The sequence below is a fragment of the Phocoena sinus genome, chromosome 9 (genome assembly GCF_008692025.1).
Source record: "Phocoena sinus isolate mPhoSin1 chromosome 9, mPhoSin1.pri, whole genome shotgun sequence".
Lineage (NCBI taxonomy): Eukaryota > Metazoa > Chordata > Mammalia > Artiodactyla > Phocoenidae > Phocoena > Phocoena sinus.
In genome coordinates this window covers 96,850,070-96,873,500 of record NC_045771.1, presented here as the reverse complement: position 1 = coordinate 96,873,500, position 23,431 = coordinate 96,850,070, and the positions used below count along the sequence as shown (strand labels likewise).

The 23,431-nt window shown below is 44.2% G+C and overlaps 1 protein-coding gene across 1 annotated transcript in view; it reads right to left on the bottom strand.

Moving 5' to 3' along the window:
• Nucleotides 1-395: 395 nt before the first annotated feature.
• HECW1 (HECT, C2 and WW domain containing E3 ubiquitin protein ligase 1) overlaps nt 396-23,431 on the bottom strand; it is a 320,745-nt gene continuing 297,709 nt past the window's right edge. Inside the window, exons 24-28 of the mRNA XM_032643996.1 lie at nt 23,172-23,301; nt 11,627-11,773; nt 9,687-9,801; nt 7,485-7,683; nt 396-742 (exon numbers count right to left, since the gene is read on the bottom strand). Coding sequence (XP_032499887.1) covers nt 631-742; nt 7,485-7,683; nt 9,687-9,801; nt 11,627-11,773; nt 23,172-23,301 — 703 coding nt within the window. The 3' untranslated portion in view covers nt 396-630. The remainder of the gene's footprint in view (nt 743-7,484; nt 7,684-9,686; nt 9,802-11,626; nt 11,774-23,171; nt 23,302-23,431) is intronic.

The following is a 23,431-nucleotide window of genomic DNA, read 5'->3' as shown; positions in this document are numbered from 1 at the left end:
TATTGGTTGGAAAGTGTAATATTTGCACCATATGTCTAGGCTAGTTCCAGGTGATGGGACCGATGCCACATACGAACCATGAGTTGAATGTATCAGAATTGTGGTGTTGCCACTGCTGTTTTTGGATGGATTGGATGCCCAGGGAAAAAGTAGAGTGGGAGGAAAAGAAAGAGTTGATCAGCTCCTAATCTGGCGTTTGTTGTTAGAAATTATTAAAAATGGTGGCTCTGCTCAGAAGAGATGGGTGTAGAAAAGCTCGGAATGCTTAATGCTCAAATTTCCCCTTAAATCATAGAAATGGAAGTAAACATTTATTACCATTTGGTCAAGTGTAGCATAACTTGCATTCATATTTCATTGTCAGTAATGGAGGTATGTGGAGATATACACAGACCTTGAGACAGCTGTTTGTTTGTTTGTTTTTAAATATTGCATACAGGCTAGCAGTTCATTGAAAGTAGAGGAGATAAGCCTGAAGGTAAGATCTGAGAAGAAGGCAATGCTTCATGCACAGCTCGTCAATCCTGATTTGGTTTGAAAACGAAAATCATGGAATACCAAAATCAAAGGAGAGTTGATTCAGGGAAAGGGAGAGGATGATGTCACTGGCCAGGAAAAGTTCTGAGTTCCTCATTCAAGTCCAAAGGTGCTGGTTTCTTCTACCGCCGTTAACAGCTTTTCATACAACATGGAGTACGAGGGATAAGGTGGAAGATCCAATCGATTGAAGCACGTGTGTGCCCTGAATGGGGGAGAAAAGGCTGGTCAAGGTGTTTGTTTCAGTGGTAAAACTGGCTTGGCTAATTCTGTGATCAGTCTGAATCTGTGAATCAAAAGTGAATCTAAAGAGGGTAGAACCATGTTTTAGGACCACCATAACACACTTGCAAACTAAGAAGCGCAGCCTTGGGTTTCCCTGGTGGTGCAGTGGTTAAGAATCCGCCTGCTAATGCAGGGCACGCGGGTTTGAGCCCTGGTCCGGGAAGTTCCCACATGCCGCAGAGCAACTAAGCCCGTGCGCCACAACTACTGAGCCTGTACTCTAGAGCCCTCGAGCCACAACTACTGAAGCCCGCATATCTAGAACCCGTGCTCCGCAACAAGAGAAGCCACCGCAATGAGAAGCCTGCGCACCGCAATGAAGAGTAACCCCTGCTGGCTGCAACTAGAGAAAGCCCGCACGCAGCAACGAAGACCCAATGCAGCCAAAAATAAATAAATTAAAAAAATAAATAATTTAAAAAAAATTAAAAAAAAAGAGAACCACAGCCTTCCAGACAGGAATAGACCAGTTGAAGGACTGGAATACCTAGAAACTGGAGGGGTGGGTTTGCATTTGGAAGCACACCACGCTATACTAGCACTGCACTAGCAAACCAGCGACATTTTACAACTGAGAGATGAAGTTGGATGTGGCCAGCAAAGGAACATAATTAGTATTAGAGGATTATGTTCCCAAGTCTCCTTGCCCAGCTCTGATTTCTGGGCCTCTGTAAACCCTGTGCATTGACCTAGAGGTGCCAACGGATGTCCTGGAACTCTCGAGATCCAATGCCCCATCAAGGCAGATGTGATGGAGCAATGACAGTCTGACTTCTTTACCATTGATAGCGGGGCCTGCTTAACCTGAAGCAGAGATGCTGCATTTCCAAGAACAGCTGAGCTTGGGGGATAATCCTCCCTGGATGCCTGCGGCATCCCGGTGCCACCTGCCCTGGGTTCCGCTTATTTTGTTATGTACTTCACCCTGCGGGCCCATCTATGTGGGCCAGTGTTTGGCCTAGACAAAGAACGGCATTCCCTGCTATGTGCCAATGCGTGGACCAAGACCAGACCCTGCTAACCAAGTTAAGAGGGGCAGAAAAATGCCAAGTGTGCTTTTGGAACTGGCTGAATCAGCCAGGGGCAGGATACGGGCAGACAGCATCTTCTTGGTTTTCTTTATCTAATCATTTTAACTGTCACTCCCAAGTGGAAATAATACAGAAAAAACAAATCCTATTTAGAAAATAGTTGGGATCAGATTAATTCTGTAAAAAGATAATTTCTGGGAACTGAAAACACTAGCAAATGGCCCCTCTTCAAGACCTAGTCTGAACACCCAGAGTTTCTTCAAGAGTTGTTCTTGGTGCATTAATCTATAGGCCTGGTTAACTCTTAAATAAATCCTGGTTTGTAATCTAGAATGAATGAACACAATCAAATCACGATTTGGTTCCCCATTCCTAAGTCCTCACCGCTCTCCACGTGTGGTCCTGAGAGCACGGAGGACCTGCTTACTTCATTACCTGGGCACTGGACCCGCTGCTCCCAGGTGGGCTGGGGTTGTGGACAGAATTTGGAACCAGGGTTCGGAAGACCTCTATTCTGGTCACAGTCCAGCCACCGACTAGCTTTATAACCTTGGGAAAGTCAACAAATCTTTCTGAGCCTCAGTTTTCTCACTTATAAAATGGGATAATAATACACATTCCGTGCACCTCAGAGGGCTGGTGTGAGGACAGCACATAAATGCCTTTCGTAAACCCTGAATCATCATTTAAGCATCAGGGTCTCTTAATAATAATGCGACCACCATCGCAGTCATGACTTCAGGAACTGTGTCACCCTCGTGGGGACTTCAGACCCTTGGCCTCTTCCACATGACTGCAAGCAAATGAATCAGCCTCATCTCGTATTTGTGAAGTTGATATTCTGGAACTCCACTGGATCTGTTCGGTTGTGTCACGTCAGATTCCACCCTGTCGGTGTTATTCTAGGGTTCCAGCATTTTGAGATCATTTTGGATGGATTGTGCCCATCACGGTACTACGCGTGATACTTCTAACCTGTGTCATCTACACAGTCGATCTCTCTGTCTCCTCGAGGTTTTCCAAGTTACCGATTAAAATGTGCACCAAGACAGGTCCTGCTCCTCTGCAGTAGAGACCACTCTAAGCTTGGTTACGAGCAAACGATGGAAAGAGGCAGCACCGCTACCGCGTGCGGCTGTGAGGCCAGTTCTTTAAGTGTGACTCCTTTCCAAGTCATCTTCTCCCACCGCCCAACTACGGCCTCAATCTCCGGACAGCTTCTCACTCTATCACTGCTGAATCTACTCTTTTCCAAGTTTGTCAATGACCTCTCGATTCCCCAAGCCAGAGGCAGATTTTCTATGCCCACCTCAAGCTCTTTGAAAGCATCTGACAGCTCTTCCTCTGAACACCTCTCTACCCTTGGCTTTTTTTTTTGCGGTACGCGGGCCTCTCACTGTTGTGGCCTCTCCCATTGCAGAGCACAGGCTCTGGACAAGCAGGCTCAGCGGCCATGGCTCACGGGCCCAGCCGCTCCGCGGCATGTGGGATCCACCCGGACCGGGGCACGAACCCGTGTCCCCTGCATCGGCAGGCGGACCCTCAACCACTGCACCACCAGGGAAGCCCTTCCCTTGGCTTCTTGATGGTTTCTCAGTGGCTGTCAGTTTCTCTTAGGGACTCCCAACGGCTCCCTCATGCCTCCTTTGTAGCCCGACAGCCTACAGAGCAGGCTACAGAGCAGGGCTTCCCACCCGGCACTATTGACACTTTGGGCTTGATGACTCTCCACCGGGAGGGACTGTCCTGTGTCTTGTAGGTGTTTCGCAGCATCCTCGGTCTCTACCTGAGAGAAACCAGGAGGACTCCTCCCCGACAACTAAAAATGTCTCCAGACATTGCCAAGTGTCCCCTGTGGGGACAAAATCACCTCTTTCCTGCCCTCCCCCGCTTGAGAACCATCCCTATAGAGTAAGCCAACTACCAACTTAACCAGGCCTCCACCTTCATCCTGGGCTTGGGCTCAGTTTACATCTGCACTGAAGCATGTTTGTGTTAGAATTTTAGTCCTGTTAATCCGCCCATGACTCATACTTCTGTTGCCCCTGGTCCCTACTCTAAATGGAAACCCCTAAGGTTTTCTCCTCTCCTTCATCTTATCTCCACGCTGCCTGTGCTGGGTCTACCCTGACCAGCTCCCGAGTTTTCTTTCCTCCCAAGACTTTCCTTGTCAAGTTCCACAGTAAGGAAACTCTCCGACCTCCTGGTCTGGATGTGGCCTCCAAGCTCTGGATGCGGTTCTCAGCACTCAGGAGTGGAGATGGTCACCGTTCACCCTGCTGCATGCTGGGCTGTGGATGGATGAGCGACTTTTCCACTCCCCACTGCCAATTCTACATCATTACTTTTCGATCTTTGATCAAACATTTCTGTTCCTCTGAATCTCATGCCATTTAGATATTTTTTTCCCCCAAACTACAGGTTTTGTCTGGCATTTTATTTCAATGAGATAGGATAGGGTAGGAAATAGTGTATTACCTGCAGGTAATAAGGATGAAGTATTATTTTGAAGGACATGTGTTTCAGATACACACACACAGGAGTACCTATGCATGTATTGTGTTGGGATGTGAAGGCTCCTTCTCTCTGTGGGCTGTAGTTAAGACACGTTTGACCATCAGTGATTTAGACATACCTTCTGACCTTCTGGGTAACACATTTATTAAAATCTCTGGTACTTGGCTTAAATGCTCTCCATTTTCAGGTCTTCCCACCAGACTGTGTAGCATCTGAGTCCACTTGGGTGGCTGTTCAGTGCCCTGGCCTGCCAGCTCTTTGACCCCAACCTCCATGACCATTTCACCCCTCTTATGCTCCAGCGATGGTGGTTTACGAAGTTTCTTCACCAGGCACTGTAAACTTTGAGCCTAGAAACCTCTACCCTCAGAGTCCTTTGTCCTAATCCCCACACACTCTGGAAAGCACGGACTTGGCCTGATGTATGGTTTTGCTGTGACGCTCCCTCGTCGGGGAGGCCAGCTGCCTTTCTAGAGGGAAGGTCTGAGGAGAATGCAGCTCGTCAGAGCGTGGGTTGCACACGGGGCTCACGGTCTCTGGGGAGCCCCGGGTCACCCCGAGGGTGCTCGGTGCTCCTGCTTGCCCCAGGCTTCTATCACCTGCCACGTGGCCAGGCCAGGTCTTTCCGGACTACCATTATTGGAATCCAGAGGTTCTTTCTTTCTCTCCACACACAGGTGACACTTTCTAGGTTCTTGGATCACCGGAAAATGCACAAGGGAGACTAGTCGGGGGTTACTACTCAGAGGGTCGTCTTCACTGTCCCCTTAGAGGCATCTCAGCACTTGATTCTTGGGGCCCTTCTGGCCTACGGCGAAGTCCCCGCTTCCCCCAAGAACCCTCTCTGGGATTCGCGGGGCAGCAGCCTTTTTAGGAGCGCCTTGGCCCAGATGCGCTGAGCCCGTTCGTGCGCCTGACGTCCACCCTGTAAGTTCTCTGTGTGGGTTGGCAGGGTTAATGCACATTTCAAAGCTTCCCAGAGCATATATGTAATTAGACTCAATCTCTGACCCCAAATGACGAAAGCAATGACTTCTCTTTCCTGAAGAGTAAAACAGACTCCTCAGCGGGTCTTCTCTCCGTGGCCCACCAAACTCTATCAACTGCGTCCCCTGCGAGTGTCGCACTGGACGTCTTGTCCTCCAGGCCAGCTTCGTGATCTTTCCTGAACACAGCTGACCCTTCCCACCCCCAGGCTTTGCTCCTGCTGTGGCTTCAGCCCAGAATCCCCTGCACCCTTCCTTGCCCCTCAGGGCTCACCCAAATGCCAGCTTCTCTGTGTCATCGTCTCCTGTCAACTCAATCAGGTTTAGGTCCCTGTTCTACAAACTCACAGCATCCTGCTTTTATCTTCCCTTCTTAGTGCCCCTCTGATTCCACCTGGGGTCGTAACGACTTACTCTTCCGCTCCGTTCCTCCCTAGACTGTAAGCCCCTCTGGGCACGTTCATTGCTGTAGCTCAGGCCCTCCTTCAGGTACACACTGAGGTGCCCACTATGAGAGAATCATCAAATGTGACTCAAATTCACTCCTCTAAAGTAAGAGCAAAATGTTTCCCAAAAACCTCATCCTCCAAATCTATCACTCAACTCGACAAATGGAAATCTTGCCTTTTTTAGCCTTATTTTCTTGCCAGACTTCGTTCAGCAGGTTCAGTGCTCAGCAGAAACATGCAAATGAGCACCGAGGGTCTGCTGATCGAAGTGGGTGAAGCCAGGGCTGAAAAGTGCCCCAATGCTTTAGGCTGTTATTAACCAGCTGGGCATGCACTCTGCTTCCTGGGCCTGCTAATATGCACCGTCATCAGGTGAATTATCTCCGGGATGCTAGAAAGTCTAGGAAAGCTAAATGAAAATTATAGTTCAGTCAATCCTTCCACAATAGGGATTTAGCAAAGTGTCTGGGAGGCCACGTAGAAATACAGCTGAATTAAATACGAATCTTCTGTTATAATTAGAAAATATCACAGTAGAAGAAAATAATGTGGGTCAATCTTACGTTTGCTGAGCGGGTTTTAATACTGTAGTACCTACACAGAAGTATCTCTTTAGTGCTCCTTATTTCACTAATGAGGAATATGCTACCCAAAGTGGCACGGAAAGGACGGAGGAAGTGTTGGGATGAAAACTCATGGTGCAGGGAATTCATTCCGTTAAACTGCCTGGAGCCCTAGTGCCTCCTTTTTTTGCATTATCTCACAATAATTTCATCAATAGCTTACTGTATAGAAGCCACTATAGAGACCGGAGATATACACGTGGTCTTGTCTGCACACATTTTGAAACATAGTAGGAAAAATGCAACATGTACATGCTAACTATTCCAGGGACTATCAAGTGTTTCCAGTGCTATGTCATAGTGAGACAGGCTGGGACCTGGGATCCTTTACTGCAGTGCTTGCACCTGGACAAACATCTCCTTGAGCAACAGAATACAAAGAAACTCGAAGGGACTAAAAATAACTGCAGGCACGGGCAGTTAGGGGCAATTATGAACAATAAGATACAAAAAGGCCACAAACCAACTGCCACTTCTGAGATGCCGGGAGCAAAAACGGGGGACTGTGCGTGATCCCTGCACACAGCACCACCAAGGGGGTGTGCAGAGCCCCGAAGCACCCCCTCTGGCCCCCCCAGCCATTGGCCCCCACCCTCACCCCATTTAAGAGAACAGCTCACCACCCTGCCTTGGGGGCGAGTCCCAGTAAACCCTTTCCTGAATTTGTCTGGTCTCTTACCAATTTCTGTTGATTAAAGAATCCAAGAACCCGGGTGGGTAACAGTAGAAGTCCAGACACAGTGCTGGCAGGGCCACTTTGGACACTCCCCCAGATGAGGCATTCCTCTTTAAATTAAATTGGGCTACGTAGGACTGACACATGGACCGTGATACCACTAGCCCAAATACCATCAGTCAACAAAAAATCACTAAGAATATGGTCTAAATGCACCTCCCCGAGACTTCTCACCCACACCTTTCACTAATGACTCACAGAACAATACTTTGGGTGGCAGGAAAGAATTCCATCCCAACGGATAAGTGCCCAAGCTCAAATAACAAAGTGTACTTGGCCTTCTTCGGCAGGTTTCCCAAAGGTGGGCAGGAGCTCCATACCTGGGGAGAGACGTAATTTTCCCCCATTTCTCTATGCAAAAACGCCGAAGCCCGTTGCTCCCTCGAAGGGCTGCAAAGCCTTCGTAGGGTACGCTTGACGTTCCCGTGACGAACTGCAGTAATCTGAGTCTCTGCTCGTTGTTGAAACGTTCCACCGCAGCCCAGAACCAGCGGATCACGAGATGCCCATCGTGATAACCTGAGTGGAGCAGGAGGGAGACCGAGAGGATGTGTAGAGGGGAGGAGGGAGTGGGGGGGGAGATGAAATACACATCAGGTGTGCCAAGAACTGAACAGCAGCTCTTGATCTGCTGATTTCTCTCGTGATGGCCTTTCGGTAGGTCTAAAACAATTTGTATAACTGACTCCAATTTGAAAACAAAAGCCTATTTAGAAAATAGGCACTTTGTAAAAAGGCTATATGCTGTGAGGGATGTCCTCAGAGATGTTTGCTTTCTATTTAAACAACTGGGACCCCGGGAGTCCTTTTCCTGCCTGATATAAGTGTAGACAAGGAGTGACGAGGCCTGGTAGAGATCTTTGGGGTTCCGAAGAGACAAAGCTCTCTACGAATATGGTATTTCCTGGTATTGTCTTTGTTCTGATGTCTTAGCTCTTGGGACCCACTTACTGTGGCGCGTCTAGGACTTAAGAAAGGCTGGAGGTGAATGTGAAACTTGGTCAACGGAAGATGCTGGGCTCTCCAAGTGCCCTTGGAGCCGCTGCCCCCAGATCAGCCCCGGGCCGCAAAGAGTTGGGCCCATGGAAGTAGTATGGGGCCTCTCACAGGACAGTAAGGAAACCAAGCTTGGAGCAATCACTTATGATAAAGTAGATGATTCCCCACTGACTGCAAATGTACGAAACACTCAAAGATGCAGAAATCTATGTGGACTGGGGCAGAAAGAAGGAAAGCTTCATAAGGGAAGGGAGGTGTGAGTTCGGCATGTGAAGGGCTTGTGGGAGTGCAGGAGGGGAGATAGAGAATGATAAGAATGCAGAATTAATATGCAGGGAATAGCAAGCCGACTAGACCAGCATAGACCAGCATAGGGGTTCTGCTGAGGACTGAAGGGACCTTGCTGGGGCCTCAGAGGCCTTAATAGCTAGGCAGAGACACTGTGACTTGACACCTTAGGTTGGTGGCTTTCCTACCAAGCCAGGAAGGGCCTAGTGGTCCCACAGAGGTTTCCTCCTACACGGCTGAGTGTACCGGGGAGACGAGGTAGGCTTAGATGATGGGCCCCTTGTTCACCCTCTATTATATTGATAGGGGTTTCTCTGTAATATTTTACATGAAGAAAGGATTTTCAGCTTAAAGAACGTTCAAAGGTTTCTAAGTAATAAGGAGCTTGATTATTTTGTGGGGCGGGAAAGGCCCTGATCAAAATAAATGTTTCAGGAAGGCTGGTTTGGCAGCGTGAAGGTGAATAGCTAGGAGGGGTCAGACATTAGATTTGGAGAGATGACAGTGAGAACCGTGTTGCAGCAAACCAGGATTGATGTGAAGAGGGCTTCATTTCTGCAGGGAGCAGGACACCCTTTCCTGCCAGCAAACGACCCAGCTCTGGAGATGGCCCGTGGACGGTGGCGTTCTGTGGAACGCATCTCCACCGAGTTATGCCAGAGATGACCAGCAGGGATTGGAAAGTCTAGGTTGGAAGCTGGCGGAAGGCATGGACCAGAGCCTACTTTGCACACGTACTGAAGTAAGGCTAAGTTTTTTGTAACCTTCAAAAAGTGATATCATTTTATATTTATATTATCACTACATATGGAATATATATATATGAACAGTATTCAGCCATAAAAGGGAATGCAGTAGTGAATCATACTACAACGTGAACAAACCTTACTAAGTGAAAGAAGCTGGACCCAAAAGGCCACGTACAGTATCATTCTATTTACGTGAAGTATCCAGCACTGGTACATCCACTGAGGTTTGCTGGGGTGGGAGGACGGGGGAGAAAGGGGGAGTAACTGCTTCCTGGGTCCAGGGTTTCCTTTGAGAATGAGGAAAACGTTTTAGAATTAGCCAGAGATGATGGTTGCACCGCATTGTGAGTGCGCTAAATGCCACCACGCTGTTCCCTTTAAAATGATTAATTTCACGTTATGTCAGTTTCACCTCAGTAACATTTGTTAAGAAGTGAGGGACTGTGTCTGTGAGAGCTGATCCGTCAACAAGCCCCGCTCGCTCACCTCCCCGGTACTCAGCGTTGTTCCGCCAGTCGACCAGGTCGATCTCCGCCGTGCCCGCGATCACCAGCTCCAGCTCCCTGGCATCGAACACGGAGACCAGCCTCGAGTCCACCACCTGAAATCCACATTAGGCCTCAGCCTCCAGGCTCAACCTCCTTGAGAGGTTACATTCATTATTATTTCTGTGGATTAAGCTGGGAGGCTGACCACTGTTGACGACTTTTTCCCCCAATGTGCTGTTGTGTTTAAGTTCAGAATCACGAGCATTTTGAGACACTACCCCTTCATGAGCTGGGAACTCAAAAAAGGTCTGCTGCTTTTCACTACTGTGATACTCCCTCTCGGAATGATGTTATGAATAAGCCTGACTTGACCTTCCAGTGTCATATTTAAGTTTCCAAATAACATTGCCTTTTTTTGTTTGTTTGTTTGTTTTTTTATTGTTTTTTTCTTTTTGCAGTACGCGGGCCTCTCACTGTTGTGGCCTCTCCCGTTGCGGAGCACAGGCTCCGGACGCACAGGCTCAGCAGCCATGGCTCACGGGCCCAGCCGCTCCGCGGCATGTGGGATCTTCCCGGACAGGGGCACGAACCCGTGTCCGCTGCATCGGCAGGCGGACTCTCAACCACTGTGCCACCAGGGAAGCCCAACATTGCCTTTTGAAGGCAAAAAGTCCAACTCCCTGGACCCCTCTCCTCTACATAAAGGGATCCTCTCCTCTACATAAAACCAGGACTTATTTCCTAGGAATGGACGTTATATATTAAAATGACTGTCTTTTCCTTCCTTTCTCTCCTTACTTCCTGTCTTCCTCCTTCAAAGATCTGGGAAGATCTGCTTGGTTAGGGTTCTAAGCTCCGGCTTTACATCTTGTTGCCAATACAGTACAGTACAACTGAACACCTGCAGTGGGCACCTCCTTTAATCAAACCAGTGGACCAGCCAGTCACCCACGCTGTTCTCCATCACAGCAGCAAAGAAAACCTTCCAACACCCGAACCCTTGTTTCTAAATTGCAAAAGTTTAACCATGTCAATTTTTGGTGCAACAAAGGCTAGCAGTTGTCACTGTCTTTTTTTTTTTTTTATTACTATTGATCTCTGATGCTTTCTTTAAAAAACTTTTTAAATTGAATGAAAGATTCTTTAAATTCTATAGTGCTTTAGAATTTTCAGAAGTTTCACACACGTGATTTCATACAATCCCATAATACGTCACTGTCCTCCTGATTTACCATCTCAGCATGGATCATGTGGTACAAAGTGACACTAGGAGCGTATCTCCTTTTATTGTGTTTTGCTTTATTGCATTCTACAGATACTGTGTTTTTTTACAAATTGAAGGTTTGGGGCAACCCTGCGTCATCAGATGATGGTTAGTTTCTTCAGTAATAAAGTATTTTTTCAATAAGTTATGTACCTTGTTTTTTCTAGACATAATGATATTGCACACTTAATAGACTACCGTATAGTGTAAACATAACTCTTATAAGCACCAGGAAACCGAACAATTCACGTGACTCGCTTTATTGTGACATCGGCTTTATTGCCATGGTCTGGAACTAAACCTGTAGTATCTCCGAGGTCTGCCTGTGGAAGAAAATAAAAATCAAGCGAGAGCGGACAATGCCCTCCAGTGCCTTCATTTCACTCATTTTTATTTCACTGAGTGAAAGGAGATGCAACACGCACATGTCTTGGCAGGAGGTGTCATGTGTTTTCACAGGTGGCACAGCAGGGCCACACCAATGCCAGTTTTGTGAGACCACGAGAGCTGGGTTTCCCAGAGAACTCTGACCCCTCACCCTCTATCCCCAGGAGGCCCTCTGCACGCTGGTGAGTAGAGCTGAGCCCTCTTCCTGCCTTGCTTGTCCTCTCCCTTCTCCTAACAAGCTGTGTCGGGGGCGAAGGCCTGGCGTGCCTGCCGAGCCTGGGTCTCACCTCGTAGAAGCCCCGGACCAGGGCCTCGGTCTGCTGCACCGCTCCGCGCTCCACCCGCCACCTCACCATCCTCTCGATGTACTCTTTCTTGTTCTTTTCTGTCACTTGGGTGTTCGCTCCTCCAGACTTTAACTCCCTCTCCGTTACCTTGTGGGGAAACAAAGATCATGATGCTTCTTGACTTAGCTTATCTTGCAGTGAGACAGATCGATTTTAGGAGGATGAACCCTTTGCAAAAAGTCGTCTTCACAAGCATTTGGCATCATTACCTTCTTGGTTCTTTTTCCTTTCCTGGAAGTTACTAGAATGGTTCTGGTTGTTCTAAGCAGATACTTCAGTACCTTAGAAGCATTTTTGTTTTATAAAGAGAAAATGTGTTTCTTTAACTCAAGAGGCTTAATGGAAATAAAAGAAAAATGCCCCTGGTTGTCCCTAAATGGACTGGAATGTCCTTATCCTATAGTCACATACTTGATTGCCCCAAATCCCAATTATATCAAATTCTTAACAGCCAAATTATTCCCCAACCACAGCAGATCATTGGCAGGAAAATAGTGGAGGGTGGGAGGATACTTTTGCAGCCAGGTATAAGAGTGGCTGAAGAGTGACAGCCTGACCTTGAGAAAGGAAACAGAGATTGAAGTTGCCACGTAGTATGAAGATGCATGTTTGTTAGGACAAGCTAACAAGAAAAGTGATGATCTGTGTTTTATTGTTTCGAAAGGCAAGAAGGCACATAACATATTAGACATTTTTATCAAAAAGTGTTGGTGCGTTAAATTAGGAAGATGGCGGAAGAGTAAGACGTGGAGATCACCTTCCTCCCCACAGATACACCAGAAATACATCTACACGTGGAACAACTCCTACAGAACATCTACTGAACGCTGGCAGAAGATACTCAGACCTCCCAAAAGGCAAGAAACGCCCCCCATGTACCTGGGTAGGGCAAAAGAAAAAAGAATAAACAGAGACAAAAGCATAGGGACGGGACCTGCACCAATGGGAGGGAGCTGTGAAGGAGGAAAGGTCTCCACACACTAGGAAGCCCCTTCACGGGAGGAGACTGCGGGTGGCGGAGGGAAAAGCTTCGGAGCCTCGGAGGAGAGCGCAGCAACAGGGGTGCGGAGGGCAAAGCGGAGAGATTCCCGCACAGAGGATAGGTGCCGACCGGCACTCACCAGCCCGAGAGGCTTGTCTGCTCCCCCGCCGGGGCGGGCGGGGCTGGGAGCTGAGGCCTGGGCTTCGGTCGGAGCACAGGGAGAGGACTGGGGTTGGCGGCGTGAACACAGCCTGAAGGGGGTTAGTGCGCCACGGCTGGCCGGGAGGGAGTCCGGGGAAAAGTCTGGACCTGCAGAGGAGGCAAGAGACTTTGTCTTCCCTCTTTGTTTCCTGGTGCGCGAGGAGTGGGGATGAAGAGCGCTGCATAAAGGAGCTCCAGAGACGGGCGCGAGCCGCGGCTATCAGCGCGGGCCCCACAGACGGGCTTGAGACGCTAAGGCTGCTGTTGCCGCCACCAAGAAGCCCGTGTAGGAGCACAGGTCCCTCTCCACACCTCCCTTCCGGGGAGCCTGTGCAGCCCGCCACTGCCAGGGTCCCGGGATCCAGGGACAACTTCCCGGGAAAACGCACGGCGCGCCTCAGGCTGGTGCAACGTCACGCCGGCCTCTGCCGCCGCAGGCTCGCCCCGCATCCATGCCCCTCCCTCCCCCCGGCCTGAGTGAGCCAGAGCCCCCGAATCAGCGGCTCCTTTAACCCCATCCTGTCTGAGCGAAGAACAGACGCCCTCTGGCGACCTACACGCAGAGGCGGGGCCAAATCCAAAGTTGAGCCCCTGGGAGCTGTGAGAACAAAGAAGAGCAAGGGAAATCTCTCCCAGCAGCCTCAGAAGCAGCAGATTAAATCTCCACAATCAACTTGATGTACCCTGCATCTGTGGAATACATGAATAGACAACGAATCATCCCAAATTGAGGAGGTGGACTTTGAGAGCAAGATTTATGATTTTTCCCCCTCTTTTTCTGAGTGTGTATGTGCATGCTTCTGTGTGAGATTTTGTCGGTATAGCTTTGCCTTCACCGTTGGTCCTAGGGTTCTATCTGTCCGTTTTTTTTTCTTAAATAATTTTTTTTCTTAATAATTATTTTTATTTCAATAACTTTATTTTATTTTATCTTACTTTATTTTATTTTATTTCTTCCTTCCTTCCTTCCATCCTTCCTTTCTTTCTTTTCTTTCTACTTTTTCTCTCTTTTATTCTGAGCTGTGTGGATGAAAGGCTCTTGGTGCTGCAGCCAGGAGTCAGTGCTGTGCCTCTGAGGTGGGAGAGCCAACTTCAGGACACTGGTCCACAAGAGACCTCCCAGCTCCACATAATATCAAATGATGAAAATCTCCCAGAGGTCTCCACCTCAACACCAGCACCCAGCTTCACTCAACGACCAGCAAGCTACAGTGCTGGACATACTATGCCAAACAACTTAGCAAGACAGGAACACAACCTCACCCATTATCAGAGAGGCTGCCTAAAATCATAATAAGTCCACAGACACGACAAAACACACCACCAGACGTGGACCTGCCCACCAGAAAGACAAGATCCAGCCTCACCCACCAGAACACAGGCACTAGTCCCCTCCACTAGGAAGCCTACACAACCCACTGAACCAACTTTAGCCACTGGGGACAGACACCAAACACAACGGGAACTATGAACCTGCAGCCTGCAAAAATGAGACCCCAAACACAGTAAGATAAGCAAAATGAGAAGACAGAAAAACACACAGCAGATGAAGGAGCAAGATAAAAACCCACCAGACCTAACAAATGAAGAGGAAATAGGCAGTCTACCTGAAAAAGAATTCAGAATAATGATAGTAAAGATGATCCAAAATCTTGGAAATAGAATAGAGAAAATGCAAGAAACATTTAACAAGGACCTAGAAGAACTAAAGATGAAACAAGACACGATGAACAACACAATAAATGAAATTAAAAATATTCTAGATGGGATCAACAGCAGAATAACTGAGGCAGAAGAACGGATAAGTGACCTGGAAGATAAAATAGTGGAAATAACTACTGCAGAGCAGAATAAAGAAAAAAGAATGAAAAGAACTGAGGACAGCCTCAGAGACCTCTGAGACAATATTAAATGCACCAACATTCGAATTATAGGGGTTCCAGAAGAAGAAGAGAAAAAGAAAGGGACTGAGAAAATATTTGAAGAGATTATAGTTGAAAACTTCCCTAATATGGGAAAGGAAATAGTTAATCAAGTCCAGGAAGCACAGAGAGTCCCATACAGGATAAATCCAAGGAGAAACACGCCAAGACACATATTAATCAAACTGTCAAAAATTAAATAGAAAGAAAACATATTAAAAGCAGCAAGGGAAAAAGAACAAATAACAGACAAGGGAATCCCCATAAGGTTAACAGTTGATTTCTCAACAGAAACTCTGCAAGCAAGAAGGGACTGGCAGGACATATTTAAAGTGATGAAGGAGAAAAACCTACAACCAAGATTACTCTACCCAGCAAGAATCTCATTCAGATTTGATGGAGAAATTAAAACCTTTACAGACAAGCAAAAGCTGAGAGAGTTCAGCACCACCAAACCAGCTTTACAACAAATGCTAAAGGAACTTCTCTAGGCAAGAAACACAAGAGAAGGAAAAGACCTATAATAACGAACCCAAAACAATTAAGAAAATGGGAATAGGAACGTACATATCGATAATTACCTTACATGTAAATGGACTAAATGCTCTCACCAAAAGACACAGATTGGCTGAATGGATACAAAAACAAGACCCATATATATGCTGTCTACAGGAGACCCACTTCAGACCTAGAGACACATACAGACTGAAAGTAAGGGGATGGAAAAAGATATTCCATGCAAATGGAAACCAAAAGAAAGCTGGAGTAGCAATTCTCATATCAGACAAAATAGACTTTAAAATAAAGACTATTAGAAGAGACAAAGAAGGACACAACATCATGATCAAGGGATCGATCCAAGAAGAAGATATAACAATTGTAAATATTTATGCACCCAACACAGGAGCACCTCAATACATAAGGCAAATACTAACAGCCATGAAAGGGGAAATCGACAGTAACACATTCATAGTAGGGGACTTTAACACCCCACTTTCACCAATGGACAGATCATCCAAAATGAAAATAAATAAGGAAACACAAGCTTTAAATGATACATTAAACAAGATGGACTTAATTGATATTTATAGGACACTCCATCCAAAAACAACAGAATACACATTTTTCTCAAGTGCTCATGGAACATCCTCCAGGATAGATCATATCTTGGGTCACAAATCAAGCCTTGGTAAATTTAAGAAAACTGAAATTGTATCAAGTATCTTTTCCGACCACAACGCCATGAGACTAGATATCAATTACAGGAAAAGATCTGTAAAAAATACAAACACATGGAGGCTAAACAATACACTACTTAATAACGAAGTGATCACTGAAGAAATCAAAGAGGAAATAAAAAAATGCCTAGAAACAAATGACAACGGAGACACGACGACCCAAAACCTATGGGATGCAGCAAAAGCAGTTCTAAGAGGGAAGTTTACAGCAATACAAGCCCATCTTAAGAAACAGGAAACATCTCGAATAAACAACCGAACCTTGCACGTAAAGCAATTAGAGAAAGAAGAACAAAAAACCCCCTAAGTTAGCAGAAGGAAAGAAATCATAAAAATCAGATCAGAAATAAATGAAAAAGAAATGAAGGAAACAATAGCAAAGATCAATAAAACTAAAAGCTGGTTCTTTGAGAAGATAAACAAAATAAATAAACCATTAGCCAGACTCATCAAGAAAAAAAGGGAGAAGACTCAAATCAATAGAATTAGAAATGAAAAAGGAGAAGTAACAACTGACACTGCAGAAATACAAAAGATAATGAGAGATTACTACAAGCAACTCTATGCCAATAAAATGGACAACCTGGAAGAAATGGACAAATTCTTAGCAATGCACAACCTGCCAAGACTGAATCAAGAAGAAATAGAAAATATGAACAGACCAATAACAAGCACTGAAATTGAAACTGTGATTAAAAATCGTCCAACAAACAAAAGCCCAGGACCAGATGGCTTCAAAGGCGAGTTCTATCAGAAATTTAGAGAAGAGCTAATACCTATCCTTCTCATCCTCTTCCAAAATATAGCAGAGGAAGGAACACTCCCAAACTCATTCTACGAGGCCACCATCACCCTGTTACCAAAACCAGACAAGGATGTCACAAAGAAAGAAAACTACAGGCCAATATCACTGATGAACATAGATGTAAAAATCCTCAACAAAATACTAGCAAACAGAATCCAACAGCACATTAAAAGGATCATACACCATGATCAAGTGGGGTTTATTCCAGGAATGAAGGATTCTTCAATATACGCAAATCAATCAACGTGATACACCATGTTAACAAATTGAAGGAGAAAAAACATATGATCATTTCAATAGATGCAGAGAAAGCTTTTGACAAAATTCAACACCCATTTATGATAAAAACCCTGCAGAAAGTAGGCATAGAGGGAACTTTCCTCAAAATAATAAAGGCCATATATGACAAACCCACAGCCAACATCATCCTCAATGGTGAAAAACTGAAAGCATTTCCACTAAGATCAGGAACAAGACAAGGTTGCCCACTCTCACCACTCTTATTCAACATAGCTTTGGAAGTTTTAGACACAGCAATCAGAGAAGAAAAGGAAATAAAAGGAATCCAAATCGGAAAAGAAGAAGTAAAGATGTCACTGTTTGCAGATGACATGATACTATACATAGAGAATCCTAAAGATGCTACCAGAAAACTACTAGAGCTAATCAATGAATTTGGTAAAGTAGCAGGATACAAAATTAATGCACAGAAATCTCTGGCATTCCTATACACTAATGATGAAAAATCTGAAAGTGAAATCAAGAAAACACTCCCATTTACCACTGCAACAAAAAGAATAAAATATCTAGGAATAAACCTAAGGAGACAAAAGACCTGTATGCAGAAAATAATAAGACACTGATGAAAGATACAAATAGATGGAGTGATATACCATGTTCTTGGATTGGAAGGATCAACATTGTGAAAATGACTCTACCACCCAAAGCAATCTACAGATTCAATGCAATCCCTATCAAACTACCACTGGCATTTTTCACAGAACTAGAACAAAAAATTTCACAATTTGTATGGAAACACAAAAGACTCTGAATAGCCAAAGCAATCTTGAGAACAAAAAGCGGAGCAGGAGGAATCAGGCTCCCAGACTTCAGACTAGACTACAAAGCTACAGTAATCAAGACAATATGGTACTGGCACAAAAACAGAAATATAGATTAATGGAACAGGATAGAAAGCCCAGAGATAACCCCACGCACATATGGTCACCTTATCTTTGATAAAGGAGGCAAGAATGTACAGTGGAGAAAGGACAGCCTCTTCAGTAAGTGCTGCTGGGAAAACTGGACAGGTATATGTAAAAGTATGAGATTAGATCACTCCCTAACACCATACACAAAAATAAGCTCAAAATGGATTAAAGACCTAAATGTAAGGCCAGGAACTATCAAACTCTTAGAAGAAAACATAGGCAGAACACTCTATGACATAAATCACAGCAAGATCCTTTTTGACCCACCTCCTAGAGAAATGCAAATAAAAACAAAAATAAACAAATGGGACCTAATGAAACTTAAAAGCTTCTACACTGCAAAGGAAAGCATAAACAAGACCAAAATACAACCCTCAGAGTGGGAGAAAATATTTGCAAATGAAGCAACTGACAAAGGATTAATCTCCAACATTTACAAGCAGCTCATGCAGCTCAATAACAAAAAAAAAAACAAACAAACAACCCAATCCAAAAATGGGCAGAAGACCTAAATAGACATTTCTCCAAAGAAGATATACAGACTGCCAACAAACACATGAAAGGGTGCTCAACATCATTAATCATTAGAGAAATGCAAATCATAACTACAATGAATTATCATCTCACACCAGTCAGAATGGCCATCATCAAAAAATCTAGAAACAATAAATGCTGGAGAGGGTGTGGAGAAAAGTGAACACTCTTGCATTGCTGGTGGGAATATAAATTGGTACAGCCACTATGGAGAACAGTATGGAGGTTCCTTCAAAAACTACAAATAGAACTACCATATGACCCAGCAATCCCACTACTGGGCATATACCCTGAGAAAACCATAATTCAAAAAGAGTCATGTACCACAATGTTCATTGCAGCTCTATTTACAATAGCCAGGAGATGGAAACAACCTAAGTGTCCATCATCGGATGAATGGATAAAGAAAATGTGGCACATATATACAATGGAATATTACTCAGCCATAAAAAGAAACGAAATTGAGCTATTTGTAATGAGGTGGATGGACCTAGAGTCTGTCATACAGAGTGAAGTAAGTCAGAAAGAGAAAGACAAATACCGTATGCTAACACATATATATGGAATTTAAGAAAAAAAAAAAATGTCATGAAGAACCTAGGGGTAAGACAGGAATAAAGACACAGACCTACTGGAGAACGGACTTGAGGATGTGGGGAGGGGGAAGGGTAAGCTGTGACAAAGCGAGAGAGAGGCATGTACATATATACACTACCAAACGTAAGGTAGATAGCTAGTGGGAAGCAGCCGCATAGCCCAGGGAGATCAGCTCGGTGCTTTTTGACCACCTAGAGGGGTGGGATATGGAGGGTGGGAGGGAAGGAGATGCAAGAGGGAAGACATATGGGAACGTATGTATATGTATAACTGATTCACTTTGTTATAAAGCAGAAACTAACACACCATTGTAAAGCAATTATACTCCAATAAAGATGTTTAAAAAAAAAAGTGTTGGTGTTTGAGGGGGGTTAGCGTCAGTTATCTTAAATTTGCTTAAGGGGTTCACCTTGCTGCTCAATGCTGTAAGAAAAATGAGGCTGTAGTTAGTTACTGATTAAAAATATATGTATATATTTGGCACTCATGGACAAGGTACTTAAACAAAACAGTTCACAGAAGTCTGCTGATTACGTCTTCTTCTATCACTTGGGTGACTAAGGTAAATATGAAATACTTGTCAATTATAACAATAATTGCCACCCAAGATCCATATTCTTTGGAGCCTCTGGATTTTAGCTGCCCAGTTAAAGACTATTTCCTGACACTAAGTGTGTGATGTAATTAAATTCTGGCCAATTAGGTATAAGCGGGGGTGTTGTATGGCACTTTCAGGGGGCCTCCTTAAAGGGAGGGGCTATGCCCCTTTGTCCTGCTACTTCAGACACGGACGTGATGGTTGGGGCACTGTATGTATCTGGGTCATGAGTGCAGGTGGCCACTGTAGGGATTGCAGCCTTGGGTTGCCTGCCTCCACACTTTTATGTAAGAGAAAAATACACTGTTAGTTTCCGCAGGGTCATTGGGTTTCTTCATTAGCAGCTGAACCTAATCTTAACTAACACACCCAGGAAAAGCCTATGGCGTCTTTCAGCTGCATCTGCCTGTCTGCTCTTCACTCCACAACTTGCCAAAAGAAGGGCTGAGACTCGATCTTCTAAAACCAAAATCATCGTTCTTGGTGACCTCATTTGCAAAGAAACAGGATCGTTTAAGCTTTAAACAGATAGATATTATTCTAGATCTATAATGCATCCTTACTTTTATCACTGGGAACATTTTGAACTTTCTCTGAGGTGTTCAACTCCTACGCTATATACACCTGAAGAATTGCTCTTTTTATTTTCAATGTTATTTTTTTCCCTCTAATTTACGTATTTAGTCATTTGGAGTTTACTTGATTTCTTCCTGTGTCCATGGAATAAAATTTAAGTGCTGTAAATGGCCATACAGTGAAAAGCAAGTTTCTCTCCCACCTCATCGCCTAGCCATACAATCTCTCTACTTGGAGAAAATCACCCTTCCTTCCCTTCCAGGGAAGGGGGATGTATACACTAGGGATGTATACATGTATCAGTGTATACACTAGGGAATACGTATAGATCATCTCTTTTCCCATAAACGGTAGCATATTATAACAGTGTTCATTATCACACTTTTTCAATTAAAAATACACCTTGACCACTGTTTCACACCAATTTAGACCTGTCTTATTCTTTCTTTGTTGTTGTTATACTACCTGGTTTATTGTTTATGATTTATATGTAAATGGATGGGCTGGGGTGTCAGACCACACATCACACTAGTCCACTATTCCACTGTGTGAGTGAATCGTCATTTATTTCACCAATGCTCTACTGCTGAACATTTAGATTGGTCCGGATCTTTTGCAATGATCAACAATGCTGCAATGAAGATCCGAATCCATTAGTCATTTCAATTGGATGTGAATATGTCTGTAGGGCAAATTTCTAGATGTAGATGCTGAGTCAAAGGCAGGTGCATTTAGAATGAGGATAGATATCACAAAGGTGCCTTTCATAGAGGATGAAGCAAACTTCTGCTTACTCCCACCTACACTCCTGTATAGAGTGCCTGTTTCTCTACACCATCTCCAAAATAGAATACTGCTACGCTTTCTGATTCTTGACATTCTCATGAGGGAAAATGGTATTTCACAATGCTTTAATTTACATTTTAAAAAATAGTGAATGAGGGTGAGTATTTCCTTCCCCGGGAACTATCTACTTATATCCTTTGCTAATTTTCTATTGTGCTGCCCATCATTTCTTACTGATCTGCAGAATCTCTTCCTATATTGAAAGAAATGGCCTTTTGTCTGTTTTATGCATTACAACGTAGTAAATATTATGCCATTTTTACTTCATGTTGTCTTTTTGCCATGTGGTATTAAAAAAGTAATTTTACTTGACTATCTTTTCCTTTATGACTGACAGTTTGTGTCACATCTATAGCAGCATTCCTTACTGCAAGATTAAAAAGGAAAATCCTGTTATTTTCATCATTTTGTTGTTTGTTTAAACATTCAGCTTTTTCACCCACGTGGAATTTATTTTAGCATAACTTTTTAGGTTTGGGATCTAAAGTGTTTTCAAGATGGGTTCCCATTTGTTTTAATATATTTTGCTGAATAATTGTGTTTTACAAATTTACTCTCTACTATAGGGCAAATGTAAAGGATGGGCTAAAAAGTAGTCATGCAGAGGGAGAGTGTATTTTACACGTTCCTCTGGTATACAGGAAGACAGTTAGGTGAATCGTATATTCTTGAACGTATTTACAACATATAGTTGTAAGAAATAATTTTTTGTCAAATATAGAAGAGAATATTCTTCAGAGGTATGTTTACACACAGGCAATGCACCAGAACAGTGACATCTTCCAGGACCTGTCCAAGATGCTTGATTGAAGCTGTGGGTGATGGGAGGTCTGCAAGGTTCAGTGGGTAACTCTCACCCATGGACTCAGCATGCTGTCCACAGTCACGCAACGTACTTGTAAAGTAAACCAGCTTAATTCTCACAACATCCCATTACAAATTACACACGTCATGGAACCTCTCGTAAGTGATATTCTCAAAACCTTAATTGCTAAATCTGCTCAGGCTGTGGTTGGTCTGATAAAACTGTAACCCAGAAAATTCAATGTTATATAAACACGGGTAGAAAAAGAAATGGGAAGCTTATCTTATTAAATAGTACTGAAGTATATGCATTTTGGAGAAGTAAATATCTGGACTCTAGTGATAAAAGAAGTATTACTGTAGTTGCACAGATAAGAGAAATACCTTACAGATGTATTGTACACTTTACAAAAATGCTTTCTGATCCATTATCACATGCGATTTTCAAAAAACTCTATAAACTAGATCCATGTCAAAACAAGAAAAAGAAGACATGGGTAACTTTAATAAAGGGAATAGTCCTCAAAGAATTATATCTTAAATGAATGACAGTCCTTGTTTTCAAACACAAAATCCTATTACTACGTGATCCTGCAATCCCTCTTCTGGGTATATATATCCAAAAGAATTGAAAGCAGGGACTTGAACAGATATTTGTATACCTGTGTTGATACCAGCATTATCCACAATACCCAAAAGGTGGAAGCCACCTAAGCGTCCATCAACATATGAACGGCTAAACAAAATATGGTATTTACATACTATGGAATGTTATTCAGCCCTAATAAAGGAGGCAATCCTGTCACACGCTATAACGTGGATGAACCTTGAAGATATTACGCCAAGTGAAATAAACTGGTCGCGAAAAGACAAACACTGTATGATTCCACTTATATGAGGTACTCAGAGTAGCTAAATTCAGAGAAAGAAAAAGTAGAATGGTTGCCAGGGACTGGGAAGAGGGAGAAATGGGGAGCTATTGTCTAATGGGCACAGCTTCAGTTTTTCAAGATGAAGAAGTTCTGGAGATGGCCACACAACATTGTGAATCTACTCAACCACACTGAATGGACTGTACCCTTCAACATGGTTAAGATGGTAAATTTCATGGCATGTGAATTTTCCACAGTAAAAACCAAAATGTCTTTTCCAAGACCCGCTTCTCACAAACCTGGCCAAAAACTTCTTCATTAACCGTGAATGTGAGGTCGAGGATGTCTGTGATGTTGTTGTCTTTCATCCATTGCAAGCTCTGGTGGAATTCCTCATCCAGATATTCCAGGTCACTCAAATCACAGGGCCTGGGTGTATTCAAAGGGAGAAAGGTAAACTGATTGTTTCAAAAAACAGCTGCCCAGACCTCATGCCAAAATGTGGTTATGTCACTCCTGGCTAAGGTGACACAGACGTATTCTAACAATTGGATACTTT